At 43.2% G+C, this 17,693-nt stretch overlaps 2 protein-coding genes across 2 annotated transcripts in view; both read right to left on the bottom strand.

Moving 5' to 3' along the window:
• PDPR (pyruvate dehydrogenase phosphatase regulatory subunit) overlaps positions 1–17,693 on the bottom strand; it is a 473,013-nt gene that overhangs the window by 47,751 nt on the left and 407,569 nt on the right. The window lies entirely within an intron of this gene.
• Positions 1,859–16,471, bottom strand: CEBPG (CCAAT enhancer binding protein gamma). Its single transcript, XM_063140991.1, has 2 exons — positions 16,361–16,471; positions 1,859–2,561 (listed from the first exon to the last, which is right to left on the bottom strand). The coding sequence occupies exon 2, from the start codon at positions 2,443–2,445 to the stop codon at positions 1,993–1,995; it is 453 nt and encodes a 150-aa protein (XP_062997061.1). The 5' UTR covers positions 2,446–2,561; positions 16,361–16,471; the 3' UTR covers positions 1,859–1,992.

Here is a 17,693-nt window from a genome sequence, read left to right as displayed (position 1 = left end):
CTCACCACAATGCTTCATATTCCTTGCTCACCTCAAAGAATTAGCCAAGAAACTTCTTGGTCACTTGCACCTTGACAGCAGTGCAATTTCTGACATGCAGCGTTCTAGAATTAAGGATGTAAAAGTCATCAAACAGAGGCCAGAAGAGTAAGGCTTCTATCAGCTTTACTTTATACAGTTCTGCGTAGCCCTTCCTCACATAGCAGTTTTCTGTGGGCATCAGTTATAATCCATTACTATTTATCGCAAAAGGACTGTGAGCTTTGAAAATACTTTTCATACACCGAGCTCCTACACTGTGATCAGGCACTGCCATCAAGCAAGGTGATCTACATTAAAACACATACAAGTTCGCTCCGTTACGCTGTTACCTTCTTCACAAAGGGATGGGAATTGAGAAGGGAGCGAGCTTTAGACATAGGGCTGACAGCAGCCGCCTTCCAAGCAGAGCCCACTTGGGTTGACAACTGCCTTTCCTCTACCAACTCTGACACCCATTTTATCCACAGGCTTATCTGGCAGCTGGAGCTGGCAAAATGCCCCACAATACCCAAGAGATGCTATGGTGAGACACTATACGCTCAGGGTACCCAAGCATTTTTTGGGTTGGTGGGCGCACTTGGAAATTTGAGTGCTGACACTCTCAGAACATAGCTGACGTGGCAGGGCTTGCTCATTCATAATAAAAAGCTGCCATGGTGGACGTGGCCAGTCACAAAGCACCCATTTCCCAGAAGCAAAAGTGGCAAGACTAAAGGAAAAGTAATTTGCCCAAGAACCTAATGCAAGGCAAAGGTGAGGCTGAGCTTCAAAACATAAAACCACTCCTCTGAACCCAAATAAAGATCACTCTGCTGCATATTAGCCTCCCAGTTTAAAAAAGAGAGTAAAATCTCCTAGAACCCAGCTGTAGACAATTAAAATGGCAGGCAGCTTGCAGCCAAACGACACTACTACTTCCAGCTCCTGGAGGGAGGGGTGGCCTCAAACCTGGAACAGGCCCTGCATTCTCCCAGTCTCAAACCATGGGCCAAGTAACATTGGAGCAAGCCTACAGAATGCAGTAATCCTCTGAGTTGTTCCTCTGTCCTTCTCCTATCCTTACTATTTGTTAGGCACTGTTGCTGAACATACCCTATGAACTGTAGTAGCAGTATCAGCAAGGTTTTGTGCTACATGTTTGAAACACCCCACCCCAAAATAAAAAGCAAACTACCTCAGTGAACCTCACACTACAAAAATAAGTGGCGAAGAAATAAAACTTGTACAGGTTATATAGCCAGCTTTTTAGCCAATCACCATTACACAGGATATTAATTTGTCACCCTGATGAAGAATCCCATGTCATTTTAATCACTAATTTAAGGCTGTCACCCACTTCATAATCTTCAGTTGACAGATCTACATATACTTGCATATGAATAAACATTATGAAGATGGTTCATATTCCTATGATCCATATTCCTATGATCCATACACGTGTTTGCAGTAGGCATCGTCTTGGAAGAGATGTTTTCCTCCTGTACAAGAGAAATTGGGAGGGAGCCAAGAATGCCTCTACTATGGCACCTGTGGCTATTAACCATTATTTTTGCAAGTTCTTGTACATTTCTAAGAACTGTTGCTCAATTAGCATAATTTGAAAAGTATTTAAATCAATTAATAATTTAGTATTATTTGACTAAGTGGTGCAGCCCACATTTTAGTGAATACAATTTTACAGATGTTTGTCCATTTTTATAATTTCACTTAGTCAAAAATGCCAGAGCAGAAAATACATTAACACTTAATTCAAAACAAATACTTAATAATAAACAACTTGCATTTACTTGCATCAACCCTTCAGTGTTAAGCCTACTGTTTTTTTAAAAAAATGCCACAAATGACAGTTGTTACAAAGTTTAGAGAGAAGTCCCTTCTCTGTTGTTGCCTCTGACCTGCATAGGGAAAGCTGTATCCACACTGTCCTGTCCATGAGTTGGGTAAGCATATCTACTGTCCAGAGCCATCTGAATTTGTCGCCGTGTTTTCTGTGCCAAGAGGTTGCACATTGTCTGTGAAGTTGTGAGCATGTTCAAGAAACAAGTCTTTGAGTACACTCAGCTCCTTAGTAAGCAGTTTGATCTTGGCCTCCAAGCGTTCATTTTCTTCTTTCAGCTGGTTGACCCTCTGCAACGTATCCTGAGCCTTCTGCTTGCTTTTCAAGCGGCTCTTTTTCACCGCCATGTTGTTGCGCTCCCTGCGCTGGCGGTATTCATCGCTGTTTCTATCCACGATGGAATTCTTCTTGCCCTGCTTACTGGGAGGTGTAGCTTTGCCTCCACCTCCAGGACTAACAGGTACCAGCTGAGGAACCTGTTGCAACCCACTGGTGTGTGCTTGGGTGTAGATGACACTTACTCCATTGGATTCTGCAGTTGTGTTCTGCTGTGATGTCTTGCTCATTTGGACAGACTCTTCTTTAAACACCCAGTATGACTGATAAGAGAAAAATGTAAGATGTTCTGGATTTCCAGGATGTTTCTGGAACAACCTTCACATGGATTATACAGAAGGTGAACCTAGAAAGAAAAAAAGGTTATTGGTAATTTACAATGCCACACCTAATCAATCTTGTTTCTATTCAACATCTGCACTAGAAAGCCGCACAATTAGGGCATAAACATTTTTCTGTCACACATACATACATTTTTCCTAGGCCACTTTCAAATAGCTTTATAGTTATTCCATGTCCCTGCTGCTTCACCCTTAAGCAATTTCCCTGCAACATTGCCTGGATGTATTCAACTATCAAAAAGGCATCCCTAGTGGATGAATGTCTAGCCAGATCTTAAATGCTTCCAATTTCACAACCTTGTTTTGGCAACTGGTCTTACTGTCTAACTTTTGCTCTACTTTTAGACATTTTGCCCAATTCCTTCAAGCTGAAAGTTAACACAGGAGTCTGGAGAGCAATGCTATTTATACCCTTAAAAAAAATTAAATGGAGACTTCTATTTTCCTTCTCCCAAATGGCCTCTATTCTACATGTGCCACATATTGCTCAAGTGCTGCATCACTAACAGCAAAGGGATGTTAATGCCATCATTCAGTGCTTAATTTGTAAATTGAAGGGCGTCAGCACTTCAAGCCTTCCTGGAATATACAGCCCGTGACACAGAGGAGCTGTTCAGATAACATGCTAATCCACATTCAATGGTTGAGTGTGGGCTGTTGTTGAGCCATAGGTTAGTGTGTTGCCTGAACACAGGACATTTCCTGCAGGGTGGCTTGTTAACCATGTGTAGCATGTTAACTACCCTGAACAACCCAGCAACAAACCAAGGGTTCTCAAGGTGGCTTGTTCAAGAAAAGTAAGTCAGAATCTTAACTGATGTATTTCTTTTTTTTAAAAAAAAAAGGCTCACATGCACTAGCTTTGTTAGCATGGTACAGTATGCCAGGATCCAATTCCTGCTTGAAATGTCATGTTAATCAAACCATTTTTGTTTTATCCACTTGCATTAGCAGGAGAAACCATGTGAGAGTGAACTGACTGTGGTCATTCATGGTAAACCAGGATTCTGGGGATCCTGGTTTAGTAATTATGCAAATGCTGCCAGTCAGTTTTGTAGCTAGCCCATAAGAATAGTGAAAGCTCCTAGAGACTGAGGGTCAGACTACATGTTATGTTGATTACATATAGTATGCAGCTGACTCTCTCACTTTCTTACCCAAAAGTAAGTGCATGTAGCCCTGATTTGGATCAGGACCAGTGCAAACTAAGGAGAGATTCGGCGATTGGGTGGTATAGAAATGCAATAAATAAATGAATACTTAAACATCCCCAGCCGTTTGCTTCCTTTGTACTAGAAACCACCACTGAAGAGGTCTGAAGTCACCCTGTGGAATATGGCAAGGATGTTTTGGACTACAACTCCCATAATCCTCTAGCACTCATCAAGCTGGCTGAGCCTTATGGGAATCACAGTCCAGAACTTCTGGAGGACACCAGGTTGCCTACTTGTGCTATAGAACGAGATTAACATATGTCAGAGAATATTAGTAACTCTGGGAAAACTGCTTGTAAGAGAACAGAATTATACCTCACTGGTAGATGGCGTATTCAAACCCCTGCCAAGCTTATTTCCAATCAAAGGGGACAGGACAGAACAACAAGCCCCACATGCTTGCCATGTTTATCCCTGTTGAAATCAACCTACTAACTCACTCTGGTTTACAGGTGTCACTAATCTGCCACTGCCCTGGAGGTGGGGGGTGGAGGGGTCATAGGATTTCCAAAGCCCAATTCCTATTGAGCTCTGGATAGCTGTATCAATGCAAGTATCTGGGATAAGATAAACAGGACAGTTTCAAACACAGGAGAAAAACTTTAATTTTGATCAAGCTGATTTACTCTATATATTTTATTTTAATAGAGTTACTAGGGACAAGTAGCAAGAATCTGCTGTCTGGAAATATTAGGTCCAAGACACACTATCCATTGAACAGGATTGTTTCTATACATATCTCAAGCCATTTTTCTCAGACAATAAAGACGAGTAGGGACTTATTTGGCCATCTGCAAGAAGCATTTTTGTTTCTTTTCTTTACTATATATTGTCTAGGCACTTGTGTGAGTACATTTTCGCATTATTGGGGTCCACACTTTTGGGCTGACCTTGGCAGCTAACCCCAAAATTGTGGATGGCAGGACCCTGCCCCACCCCACACCGTGTTCCCTTTCCTCAGCTCCATATTTGTGGGGCTGGAAAAGGGCGGTGGGGCTGGTCTGTTGGCTCAGCACTACCAAGCGCTGCAGGTGGCTTGACATCACTACAGTCAAAGAATCATCCTTTCCTGGTGCACCCTCCAGAAATAAGGATGGCAAGGGATTATATGTCTAAGCCAGGTGCTGCCGAGGCCTTTCAAATGCCTTGGCAATGCAGGTCCAGAGGAACCTACACCTTCCTTCCTACCTTGAACTGGAAAAGAAGCAGGGATTGCCACACAACTACGTGGATGATTTTCACTGTATTCTACAACTCCAAACTTAGGAAGGAGACTGAAGCTGTCCCGCTTGCCAGACAGAAAGTATAGAAAGGATGCAAACCTCTGCATTATGAAAACTTTATTTCAAAGTATTGATGTACCATTTCCCATTTTAAAAAATCCTGAAGCTGTTTACACCAAATTATAAAACAATAAATCATTAAGACAAGTTAATGACCGGGAAAGCTGGGTTAAACAAGTTTTTAACAAACGCCAAAAGCATATGACCATCAGTGCCTGACATGTTGTAGAGGGCAGGTCATTCCAGAGAGTGAGCGCCACCACAGAGACAGCCTGTTCACGTTTTGGGGCCAGATGGGACTCTCCGGCATGTGGCACGAACAAGGCGTCCCTTAAAGATCATAGAGTAAATTGACTTAAACTGTTTAGGGCATTATATGGTAATACCTTGAACATGGCTAGATAGCAAACTGGCAGCCGGTGCAGTTTTCAGCAAAGGTGTTGTATACGCATGTCAAGGCTCAACAGCTTTGCTGCAGCATTCTGCACTTTCTGCACCTCCCAAACCAACCTCAAGCGCAGCCTCACGTAGAGAGCATTACAGAAGTATACAAATTTCCATTCAGAGTAATGCAGGGTAAAATTGTATACACCATTAGCTTTCACAAGTGCAGCTAAGCCAACCATGGACATTAATTTTTTGCCTCAATTCTACAATTTTATAGACATTTGATACTTAAGACTTTTAATGCTTATTAATTGCCATGCAGCTGATATAAAGTCCATATTTCTCCCACATGAGCCTGCCTAGGTTTTAAAATCTATTGGGTGTGTGGGTGTCTTGGTCCTACCACCTTCATAGGCATTATTTGCTGGAGACACATTCGCTGCAGAGGCTCCCAGGTTCTAGAACTCTCTGCCAAGGGAGGAGGGAGAAGGAAGGAGGCTGGAGAAGCCTGGGGATATAGCGTAACCCAGCTCCTCCCCTCCCCCATGAATTGCCCCCTTTGCACCCTCGGAGAGGCAACTAGTGCAGGAGAGGGCAGGGAGTGCAGATTCCCAGATCCAAGGTCTCTGAATTTGAATCCAGGAATCCAAAATATCCTACTGCCCCCCAGTCGCTATCCAGGGCCATAGGATTGCTTTCTCCGTCTATTTGTTTTATAATTGTTTAACCAAGTTTATTTGAATCTTGGTTTCATTATCTACCTTCGTAGAAAGGGGAGATATAAATCAAATAATCAATCATTCAATTAATTATGCATTTTAAACAAATGTAAATGGCAAGAAGATACCTGGGACCGCACAAGGAACCTGGACCATACAACTGCCGCATTCCTAAAAATGCAGGAATCATTCAAAGGGATTTTCCAGTGAGGGGTTTTAAGGTGCTATTGGCTTCCTTCGTTTGCGGAATTTAGGGAACTCCTCAGACTCCTGCAGTCCTCCCATGTAATTCCATGTTTCCCCAGTAATTACCTTCTTGCCCACTTATTTCCCTGATTTGCAAAAAAAAAAAAAAAAAAAAAAAAAGAAAAGAAAAGAAAAAAGATGTAGCTGCCTGATTTTGGGAGAGTGCATTGTTTTGAGGGGGGCTTGACGTGGAATGTGTTATCATGGCTTCAGGCCAGCCAACAGCCACATTTCTCACTTGCCCAAAGCCAATTGCATCTTCTCCACTCTCTCCACTGCTGCTTTATTCCCAGCCCTTTTACTGAGATGTAGTAAATTATATTTGTACAGAGGGATTTTTTTTTGTTCATTCCCCAGAAAATGTGCAAGTCCGGAAGATCAGAGGTTGACTGCTGCAGCTTCCTTCACACTTCCTGGTTTGTCTTCTACACTTACACTCCCTTCATACCTACCCCTCGCTCGCCTGCTGCTCGCCTGCCACTATTTTGCCCACTTTTTTGCTTTTGCTACGAGAATTTTAAACATTCAAGGTGAAGGAAGCTGCAGCAATGAACCTGATTGTCTAATGCACAGTTTGGTGGGAAAGAACAACAAAAACCCTCAGCACAAACAACATGTTGGGAGGGAGCAGCTTTGGCTACACCCACTGGTATGGACAGTAGGCAATGGGATTTAATGGCTACTTCCCCTGACATGGGAATTCCGCTTGTAGTTTTACATATACAGAATTATTTGCTTTTCTTTTTGGTACATCCACCTCTTGGGCAGCTGAATACCTTTCTTATATTTATACACTGCTTCCTAGCTAGAAAAAGTCTCTATAAATATATACAAAACAGAATAATCAGCTTCAAGAGAACAATTTAGAAAAGCTTTCTTTTTAAAAAAGGGCTTGATCAACTTTCTAAATGCAAGGAGGGAGATAGCTAGCAGAGGTTGTCTTGGCAAGGTGTTGCAGAGTGGGAACCACAGCGAAGAAGACACGCAACTTCAACACCTCTCATCTAGAACTTCATTGTGCAGCACATATCCCAACACCAGGGATCCTGCCCTTCCAGGAGCCTAAACATTGCCAAGGAATGCTGTTTCCCCACCCCCATTAGAGACACTATTGACACCAGGAGTCCTACTCAAGAGCCAAGATGAACTTCCTCCCCAAACTGCTCCAGCTATTCTCTGAATTTTATTTGCCAAACAGTTGATATCTGCATTCAGTACACAGAGAAGCCAGTCTTCAGTTGCAATATATAGATGAAAATATTGGGCTACTTTACAGGCTAGAAATCTAGCCAACATAGAAACATACATGCAGACATTACATAAACCCTTTTGAAAACTTGACAGCAACATTAAAGGGATAACTTTAAACACTAATACAACTGAGTCTATGAAGTGGCAAATTCCCAAAATAATTTGTCAGATTGGACAAACAACAAAAGTGCTTTTTTCCTAGAGCTTGGTTGAAGGAAGAAGCATCTTGTTGTTTAAAATGACAATATAATGACAGGGCCAAGAGATATTTTCTCTTGCTGCTGTGCTAAACAGCAATCACCTGATACAAAAAGCCCAACATGATTTTTTAAATAGACCAAGGCTCTTCAACCCTGCTGCACTTGTAAAAGAAAGAAGAGTATGCACCCAAAGGGTGTGGCCACACTAGGCAGAAGGTTTTCCCCACAGCACTATCCCCATGGAAACTGAAGGCGTAATGAGGAAGCTACACAGATTCAAACTTGCAGGAGGTAATGTTCCTTCCTTGTTGTCAGAGCAAAGCGGCTTCAAGAAATCCCGAGTCTCACGTTCTGGAAATACCTATGCAGCACTATCCAAATGACGAAAGGCAACTTTCTGTCTCCCTTGTACTTCAACCCTAACACCTTATTTCCCCCTGCATAAGTGCATTTGGGTACTGTGTTGATAGCCTCTTAGAAAGCCCAAGGAAATACCAGAAACTGATTGCAAGTTGTATTCTTTATTAGGGCAACATTAAAATTATTTAAAACCTTTAGGCATAATTTGTGTGCCATTTACAGTTTATTTTAGCATATTATTCTGACCAAGTTGCTACAGTGCAGTACAACAACATAACCAACCTAGAGAGGTCTTGGGTTCTACCACACTAGAGGCCTTCAAGAGGCAGCTGGACAGCCATCTGTCAGGGATGCTTTAAGGTGGATTCCTGCACTGAGCAGGGGGTTGGACTCCATGGCCTTATAGGCCTCTTCCAACTCTACTATTCTATGATTCTATGATTTTGTTTTTACTTTTTAAAGCCTGCTATTATAGCAAATACTGGTAGTAGGAGTGGGTGGAGGAAAATCAGGACAATTGAATAACAAAGAAACGCTGGGTGTTTTATGCCATCTTCCAATGAGCAGACTCCTGGGAAGGATAAAGCATTTTTGTTCAATGTTGTCTGCAAGAAAAGTCTACTGTGAGACCTGCCCTACATAAATAGCAAAACACAAGTGGAGATTTATGGTTAAAAATGTAAGGGCAATTTAAACAATGGGGGAGGGGGAGAAGTAAGTGAACAGTGCCCTCAACTACCAGCATTAAAGATGCCATTCTAGTGTTTGAAAGCAATGGTAAGACCTCTATGATCTGATTTTAAATATTTCACTTTTGTATTTTGGTTTTGTTTTCTTCTCTTATTGTTCACCTCTTAAGAAATCTGTTTAATATAGAGCAATATTATAACATTTGTAAATAAATAAATATAAGACCTCTATATGAAGTCCTGTAGACCATTAACTGGAGATGTCATTTAAGGTTTGCAAATTATTAAATATAGTTTTTGCTAGGGGAATGTGCCCTGGGTATTAGTTTGCTGGGCACCTTTCTAACAACTCTGGCCCAAGCAGCACATTGGTTGTGAGTTTACCGCTTCCCAGTTCTCAACTTCCTCAAAAGTTCTGTTGGGATTTCCATCAACACCACCCATGTGGAAGCTAGCTATAGAACTGTTAAGGGGAAGTTTTAAAAGGTAAGAACATTTGGGCTCTTTTGCCCTCCACAAAGCAAAGGTAAGAACATATGATGAGCCAAGGGTCCAGCATTCTGTTCACACAGTGGCCAACCAGCTCTACTCTATCTTATTTAGGGAGAATGCAGCAGAGGTGGCGGCTGAAGTATTTATCCACAGTGGCTATGCTATGTGGGTGATGGAGAGATGGATGAGCATGTGGCACTTGAGATACACTGAATGTAGGAAGCTAGTGGAGGGAGTGATCTTATTCCCCCCGCCCCCAGGTGCGGAGATAGGATAGTTTGGTTTCAACCTCAGAACCAGCAAACTGTGCTCCCCGCCCTCTCGTCCTCCCAGCTGGCGAGGAGAGAACCACGCCAACTATCTCTACAAGAGCAGAGACAGGGGAAACGGGGTGTTCCTGGGGACACGGAGGGGAGGAGACTACAGTGGTTGCAATTCGCCATATCCTATGGCCATCCCAGCCTCTCCCCGCCCCCCAAACCGAGCACCGCTGCTAGATGGATGAAATCACCTGTCTAGCAGGAATGCAGGGCAGCTGGAACAGGGAGGCAAAGATCCCCTCCACTGCTCTCCTTCCTTGCATTAACTACTATGTAGCCTCCAACTTTGAAGGCTGATGGCAATCCATACAGGATTGTTCCCTAAATCATCAAAGATTACCTACTGAAAGAACAAGTGAAACACTGGCCCAGAACCTAGGCTTGCCACTGATGTGATGGCATTTATTTTTATTTTCTAAATTTTTCATTAGAGAATTCAATACACCTAACAAAAGATTTTTAAAAAATCAAACAACATAAAATACAGGGCAAACAGTCAGGGGGAATAAGTGACAGAAGCAGCAGAAAATCAATCAGTCTCCCACACACCCCACATATTTTTCCAGGCAGCACAATATATGATGGGGCCCAGGCAAGTTTCCCTTGGGAGAGCATTTCAAAGCCTCAGCACCACAACAGAAGTAGCCCCATCTCTTGTACCTACCTCTTGCACCTCAGATATCAGGGGAACATGGAGTAGGGCCTCTCATGTTGATTGGAGTGCATGGAAGAGAATAAATGGAAGAAGGTGGCCCTTACGGTACCTCTCTTTTTTTATCTAGCATTTCTACCTGTTGCGAGAAGAAGAACTCTCACCCTGCCCAGCTGGCTAAATGTAGCACCATAGCTGCCCCACTGGAGTAGGGCCATCCAGTTGTGTGAATACACTCGATATTTCTCTCTAAGCATCAAATCAGGGCAGGCACTAACATCAGGAAAAACTTCCTGACTGTTAGAGCAGTACGACAATGGAACCAGTTACCTAGGGAGATTGTTGGCTCTCCCTCACTAGAGGCATTCAAGAAGCAGCTGGACACCCATCTGTCAGGGATGCTTTAGGGCGGATTCCTGCATTGAGCAGGGGGTTGGACTCAGTGGCCTTATAGGCCCCTTCCAACTCTACTATTCCATAATTCTATGATTCTAAAAGAGTGAGGGATCTAACAATCCAATGCTCTTCTACATCTGATGGCACGACCTGGCTCTCTTTTTTTATTGATGTGAGCCACTTTTAGAGATAGTAATTGTCTGAATAAGTGAGATATAAATACTATAATCATTATTATCATTAAAGACAATCAAGAAATTCTAGTTAAAACTGGTAACATGCATGACAAAGTAGTCTAGCAAGCCAACTATCTACTTTTTAGCTCGCTATAATATCCAAACTACCTCATCAGTTGGGACCGCAATACCTGATGGAGTGCCTCTCCCAACATTAGCCTACCCGTATGCTATGCTTAGCGTCTACGGTCCTGCTCTGAGTGCCTCCTCTGATGGAAGCTTGGAAGACGGCAACAAGAGAGAGGACCTTCACAGTGTAGCTCCCCCCCCACCAATTATGGAATGATCTCCCCACCAGGGTCTGCCTGTCACCAACATTATTATCTTTTCAACATCACGTCAAGCCCTTCCTCTTTTCTCAGGCATTGGACAGCATACAATGAATTTCATTAGGTCCTGGATTTATCGTTTCTTCAGGGTTGATTGTTTAAAGTTGTTTCAGATATGTGTTGTCTAAAGTCTGTTTTATGTGTTTTAATGTAAATGGTTTAAACTTTGTATATTGTATTTTTAATGGTGTTTAATCACTGTAAACCACCCAGAGAGCTTTGGCTATGAGACAATATAGAAACATAATATTAATAATACCCAGATAATTCTCAGAAATCAACAAAAAATAGTCTACCTGGTTTGAGTTATTAGTTGACTGTTGTCTCTAATACCCCCAAAATCGTTTTAATGAGAAGTGGATTGAGAGGAAAGGGAGACCTAAGAGCTTATACTCCTAAGTTTATCAACAAACAATTCCTTTATTTGTTCCAAAATACACAGGATTGAATCCAGTATCTGTCTTCAAGATGAAGGGGTCTGCTCATGAAAGGTAGCCCTATCACAGCTCGCCCCATTCAAAAGGGTCTCTTGACTCTATGTCTCATTTTCAAGGAATGGGAGGTACTGGCATGAGAAGGAGGGGGCAGGGAAATTCATTTTTGCAAATGCAGTTAATCCATCTTAAATGTGGATCGAAACCAGTGAATTATGAGCAAGCTTTCAATTTCTCTAGGACTCTTCATCAATCTGGGAGAAGGGGGAAGAGAATGGAGAAAGCCTTGCTTGATGTTCAAGCAGCAAAGTCTGTATTTAATCAAAGTATTAAACTGGAGTGCAGGAGGCTGTAGTAGACATGAATAGGCTCAACTAGGTCAGATGTTATATAGGTTTCAAATTTCCCTAGGATTACTGGGAGAAGGAAACACATAATGGCAGCTCCCCCTTTTTTTCAAAATATAAAATCAGTCTCAAGCCTTGAGTGAAACACCCAGGTTCCTTGCTAGGTAGAAAACAGAAGTAACAAGAAACATGGTAATTTTAATATTAGCAAAACTGGAGATTATTTTTTGGTGGTACATTAGGTAAAGTCAATAACTAGGGAATGTAACCCTCAAAGAGTAAATTTTCACATTCAAGTAGTAGAAAATCACCTTCTTCCAGTGTTAGGATTCCGCTCCTGTACAACATCTTAAACTTACACACACACAAAAGAAGCCATGTTGGAAGAAAGTCAGCTACATCCTCTTGTACTCTATTGCCCCATTAGTTGCTTTAACATCAAACCAGCTTCCCCAACTCTATTCCCACCACCACCACTTAACACCCAGCCTGAAGAAGAGTTCAGGAAAACCGGAAAGCTTGCTCACAATTTTGTACATTTTTATTGGTCCTAATAAAGGTGTTGCCCGATCATGGATTTGGGAATTTTTCTTAAGGACCAACATGGCTCCCTTTGGGATTTTTTGCATTCCAATCTTGAACCTTAAAGCAAAGAAAAGCTATAAGTCAAATAAAAGTAATATAACTTGTGAGACAGTCATGTTACAGTCAGTTGTATTTCTGCACAAGCTGATCTTTACGATTTGGTCTTCTCCTTCTTGTTAGTTTTTTCTACGGTGAGGTAGGCAACTTGTCCCATAATTCTCATCAGCCCTAGCCAAAGTAGCCAATAGCGAGGGGAGCTGTATGGCCATCATCTAGAGGGCCTTCAGTATACCAAACTTAAAAAGGCCCCATGCTTACAAGCACTTCAAACAACTTTTAGCAAATTAGTACACCCAGAAGCACCACCACTTTTGCTTGAAATGCTTATAGACAGCATCTAGAATTCTTATTAAATTATTTTCAAAAATCTTCCAATTTTGTGGTCTGTTCACAGCCTGTATGTTTTGTGTTTATAGCTGGTATGCTGGGGTTACTGAACTAATTGACTTGAAAGGGAAGGGGGGATACTGCAAGTTCTATTATCACTCCCCCCCCCCCAAATGCTATTCCTTAGTTATGCAAAGCTTTTGGTGACATTACAAATGCTCTACCAAGGGTTTCCATAATCAACGGCTGCCCCACTGGTCACTGATATAAGCCTTAGATCAACTGTAAGGGAATGCTCTGCATGTGCAACAGAGATTGTACACAGAACATTCAATGACAGTGAAAGGAATGAGTAGATTGCCATGGTCATCACTATCCCTTCATGTGAACTGAAGCCAATGCTTTGGATGAATAGCTACAAATACTGCAATTATGTATGTATAAATCTCAACCTGTAGCCTTGAAAACAATTACTCAGGGTTGTTACTGTAGTGTAGCACGATACTACTTCCACCACCATTCTTCTCCTCCCCAATCCCTATAGCCTTCCTCATCTACATGCTCCCAACCAAGAACAGGAATAAGGGATGCACAATTTTTTTCATACCTTGCCATTGCTTAATACAGGGCAGGACTATGGTGGTGGATTCTGCACCTATTGCTGGTGCAGAAGCAGTCAACTAGAGGTATAAGTTATTTGGCTTTACATCAGTGCCCACAAAAGCTAAATCGCAAGACTGTGCAATCTGTAATGGAATTATATGCGAGTACATCATGCATAATCACAACCACTAGGTTGCTGAGAAAAAGTCTAACATTCATTTTAGCTTCAAGTTTAAAACATCACCGCCCAGCACCACCCTGACCCCTATTTTCTTAGAGCCTGCATGGCTCTACCAAATTTGAGCCAAGCGATGGTAAAATCTTTGCTTACAGTTTCAAGTTATAACAAATATTTTGCAGATCTTAATATACAAATTCCAAAGGAGAAACATGTGGATGCACATATTTGCATGCAATGCTTGTTTCTACACACACATTCTCCATATGTAGAAAGTGCGGCAGGGACTTTATTACAGTGAAAGAGTACTTTGATTCTCACACACACTTCCAGCTCTGGGACCACTGTCTGGAGAATAGCATGACTCCTGAGAATACTAGCACAGGCAACCTTTGTCATAAACAATGCCTCCTTTAATATCCTTCCCTTAGTTTTTAGAAGTATCTATTTTAAAATAATACTTTGATATCTATATAGTGCTGTAGGCTGAACTGCAGAACATCCTAATGCATTTCACAAGCACTTCCGAAAGAATTTATAAGGTGTCTGTATTTAAGAGCCTGCTATTGGGTAATACAGGAATGTATCAATCAATAATAAAATAAGAAACCTATTCAGGGAAGGATCAGAACTTCTCTCAGAATCTGTAAGAGAGCACTTGCATCTGTATGCCAAGATAGACCATTGCTCTGTGGTACAACAAATCCTTTGAATGAGAAGGTCCCAGGTTCAACCCCCAGCCTCTCCAGATAGAGCTAGGAAAGAATCCTGCCTGGAGAGTCGCAGCCAGTCAGCACTGACAATACTAGGCTAGATGGACCCATGGTCTGATTCCATATAAGGCAACTTTGTATGTTCCTATGTGCAATCATTTTTATTTTCTTTGATCATACTTTAACAAATCCAAGGTATTTCAATGAATGCTGGTTGCAGATACCCAGGCAGAAAGTGTAGCTAATGAAGCTCAAGGAGTAACAATAACCACGTTGACTTGTTTTTTAGTTTCCTTTAGCCTGGGTAAGAGATGCTTTCACTTTTGCTTTGATTGTGGCACCTAGAAAGAGATCATAACCTTGAAGTTCAGCATTCTTATGACAAGCATAACATTCTATCTATCCTAAACAATTAAGTTGTTTTCTTAGATCCAATCAGAGAGGCGGGTAAGAAATAATTTCGACCAACACTAAAATTACCATTTCCTGAACTATACTACACTTCTAAACAGAGGGTTCTAAATTTAACTGGGAGACTGATCTCGAAACAGTATGCAAACAGCTAGAACCCAACTGGTGCCGTCGTAGAGAAGAAGGAATGAGGAGCTTGTAGTAAATACAGTGTAGGCTATCTACTTAAAATTAACCTGGGCTTGTTTGCCACAATATTAAGCGTGGAAGAGGAACACACAGCCCCTAACCAGCCTGCTGGATTCAGATCCACCTTTCTGAAGAGCTGGGAGTTCCTCTGTCAATAAAACAAAACAAAGGAAACCTGGGGACTTGCAGCTTGTGGGGGGAGGGGGAGGTCCAGGTGTGCAGCCTTAGAACTGTGTCCTCCAGATGTGCTGGGACTACAGCTCCCTGTTGTAGTCTAACATATGTGCGGAAGGCTGCCTTAGAGAATGGATACTCGTGGTGGTGTGGGGTGTGCACCTCCCCCCCCCCACACACTGCAAGGGGAGGGGGGGCTTTCTTCCCTGCTTCCTTCAGGCGGGGAGGCTCAGATGCGGGGACTCCGGCGCTCGCCCCCTCCCTCTCCCGCCCCCCCCCCACGGGATTTCCCTCGTGCCAAGACATGACCTCATTCCCAGCAGGGACGGGGCCGGAGTTGCTCCGAGGTTGCATCATACTTCGAGACACATACACACGCGCACTCTAGACACGCGCCGGCTCCACGCCACAACCAAGGCGGCCCCTAAGCGCCCCTGACCCCCGACGCCCCCCCCATCCCCCAGGCAAAGAGAAACTGCTCCCGTCTGCCCCACGGAGGGGGAGGGAAGGGGGGCTTCATGGAGAACGAACTCCTAGTGCGCGGGGGGGGAAGGGGAGGCTGCCCTTTCCGCCCCCCAGCACCCCATAAGTGCCCTCTCCCCCCCTACTACCGCCCCCCCATTCTACCCCCAGTCCCCGCATTGGCCCCACTTCAGGGTATACAGGTGAAGGGCCACCCCCACCTCACATATTCCGTTTAGTGGGGGGAGGGGGCCTCCCCCACATAAGGGCCCCCTTCGCACCCCCGAGAGGCCCCATCCCCTTCCCTCGCGCCGGAACTTTTCAAACTCGCCCCCAAAGAGGGTCTCCTGAGGGGACGGAGCCCGTCCACCCCCACCCCCACCCGTCCACCCCCACTTCCCGCCGCGCGCTTCTTCCCCTCAAAACCTGCCCCTGCTCCCCCGTTAACAGCAAACAGCCCCTCCACACACACCCCGTTTCCTTCTGCCCCACTGCGAAGGGAGATGGGGGCGGAGAGGAGCCTCGCCAACCCCGCCCAGACCCGTACCTGGCCGGTATCGATCCGGGGTGGGGAGGGGGAGGCGCGGGCCCGGCCAGGCCCGAGTCGCTTTTTCTCTATCTTTTTCTCCCTCTCGGTCCTTTCTAAAGGCGAGAGGGAACGAGAAACGATTGCGAAACCAGCGCCAGCCAATTAGGCGGCGGCCTACCTCAAGGATGATGCAATCCACCCGCCCCCGGTTTAGAGTGGCTGCTGCGTGATCCAACCGGTGGTCGCGTCCCCAGGGAAGGCCGCCCCTTCTCCCGCCGCAGCCAATGCGAAGCTGCCGTTGTTTGGATGGACAGGGCGTGGAGCTAATAGGATACATTGCCTCGCTATTTTTTGTAAAATAAAAATAAAAATAGGCGGTCTGACTGAGGGTTGGGGTTGTTGATGGTTTCCTTTTCAGAATTTATTATTTTTATAGTCTGGGTTTTATAACGTATTTCTCACAACTTTCAATGAAGCTCAACGTTTTCCTACCTGTTGCCCAATACTGTAAAAAAGGAATATTGTAAACCTGGGGGCCTGGCAGGTATTTCGGTGCTTCAATTGCTGTTATTGCTTCAAAATAATAAATGTTTAATAAATAAAAAATAACGAGGTACCCAAAGTTCTCTTACAAAAGATTAAAACCTTAAAAATAAAACAAAACACATAAAAGCCATATTATTATTATTATTAATTGCATTTTTATACTGCCCAATAGCCGAAGCTCCCTGGGCGGTTCACAAAAACTGAAACAATTCAAAGTATAAAACAAACAGTATAAAAGCATGATATAAAATACACATTAAAACGAATTAAAACATACCATACATGATTAAAACATCTTTAAAACATCCTGAAAACATTCTCAAATTTCACTAGATAGGCCTGCCGGAATAGATCAGTCTTTATTGCTTTTTTAAATTCTAAAAGACTGTCAAGTTGGCGAATCTCCTCCGGCAGGCCATTCCACAGTCTGGGAGCAGCAGGCGAGAAGGTCCTCTGGGTAACAGTTGTTAATCTAGTTTTCTTAGATCCATATAAAGACAATTTAAAATAATCAACAAGAAAAATAATAATCCCAGGACTGGTTAAAACCTCATTATGCTGTCAAAATAACCAATAATAGAAATCACAGGACCATGTTTTTAGGGTGTTAAAGGTGAAAGAAGAAAGTGCAAAAGCTGGGTTGCAGTTAAACCTCAAAAAAACCAAGATTATGGCAACCAGCTTGATTGATAACTGGCAAATAGAGGGAGAAAACGTGGAGGCAGTGACAGACTTTGTATTTCTGGGCGCAAAGATTACTGCAGACGCTGACTGCAGCCAGGAAATCAGAAGGCGTTTACTTCTT

The sequence above is a fragment of the Elgaria multicarinata genome, chromosome 14 (assembly GCF_023053635.1).
Source record: "Elgaria multicarinata webbii isolate HBS135686 ecotype San Diego chromosome 14, rElgMul1.1.pri, whole genome shotgun sequence".
Lineage (NCBI taxonomy): Eukaryota > Metazoa > Chordata > Lepidosauria > Squamata > Anguidae > Elgaria > Elgaria multicarinata.
The sequence above is the reverse complement of the archived record's forward strand: the minus strand, read 5'-3'. Positions and strand labels throughout refer to the sequence as shown.

What these genes read in the sequence shown, in the direction of transcription:
- CEBPG (XM_063140991.1), bottom strand. Translation starts at nt 2,445, where the DNA reads ATGAGCAAGACATCACAGCAGAACACAACTGCAGAATCCAATGGAGTA.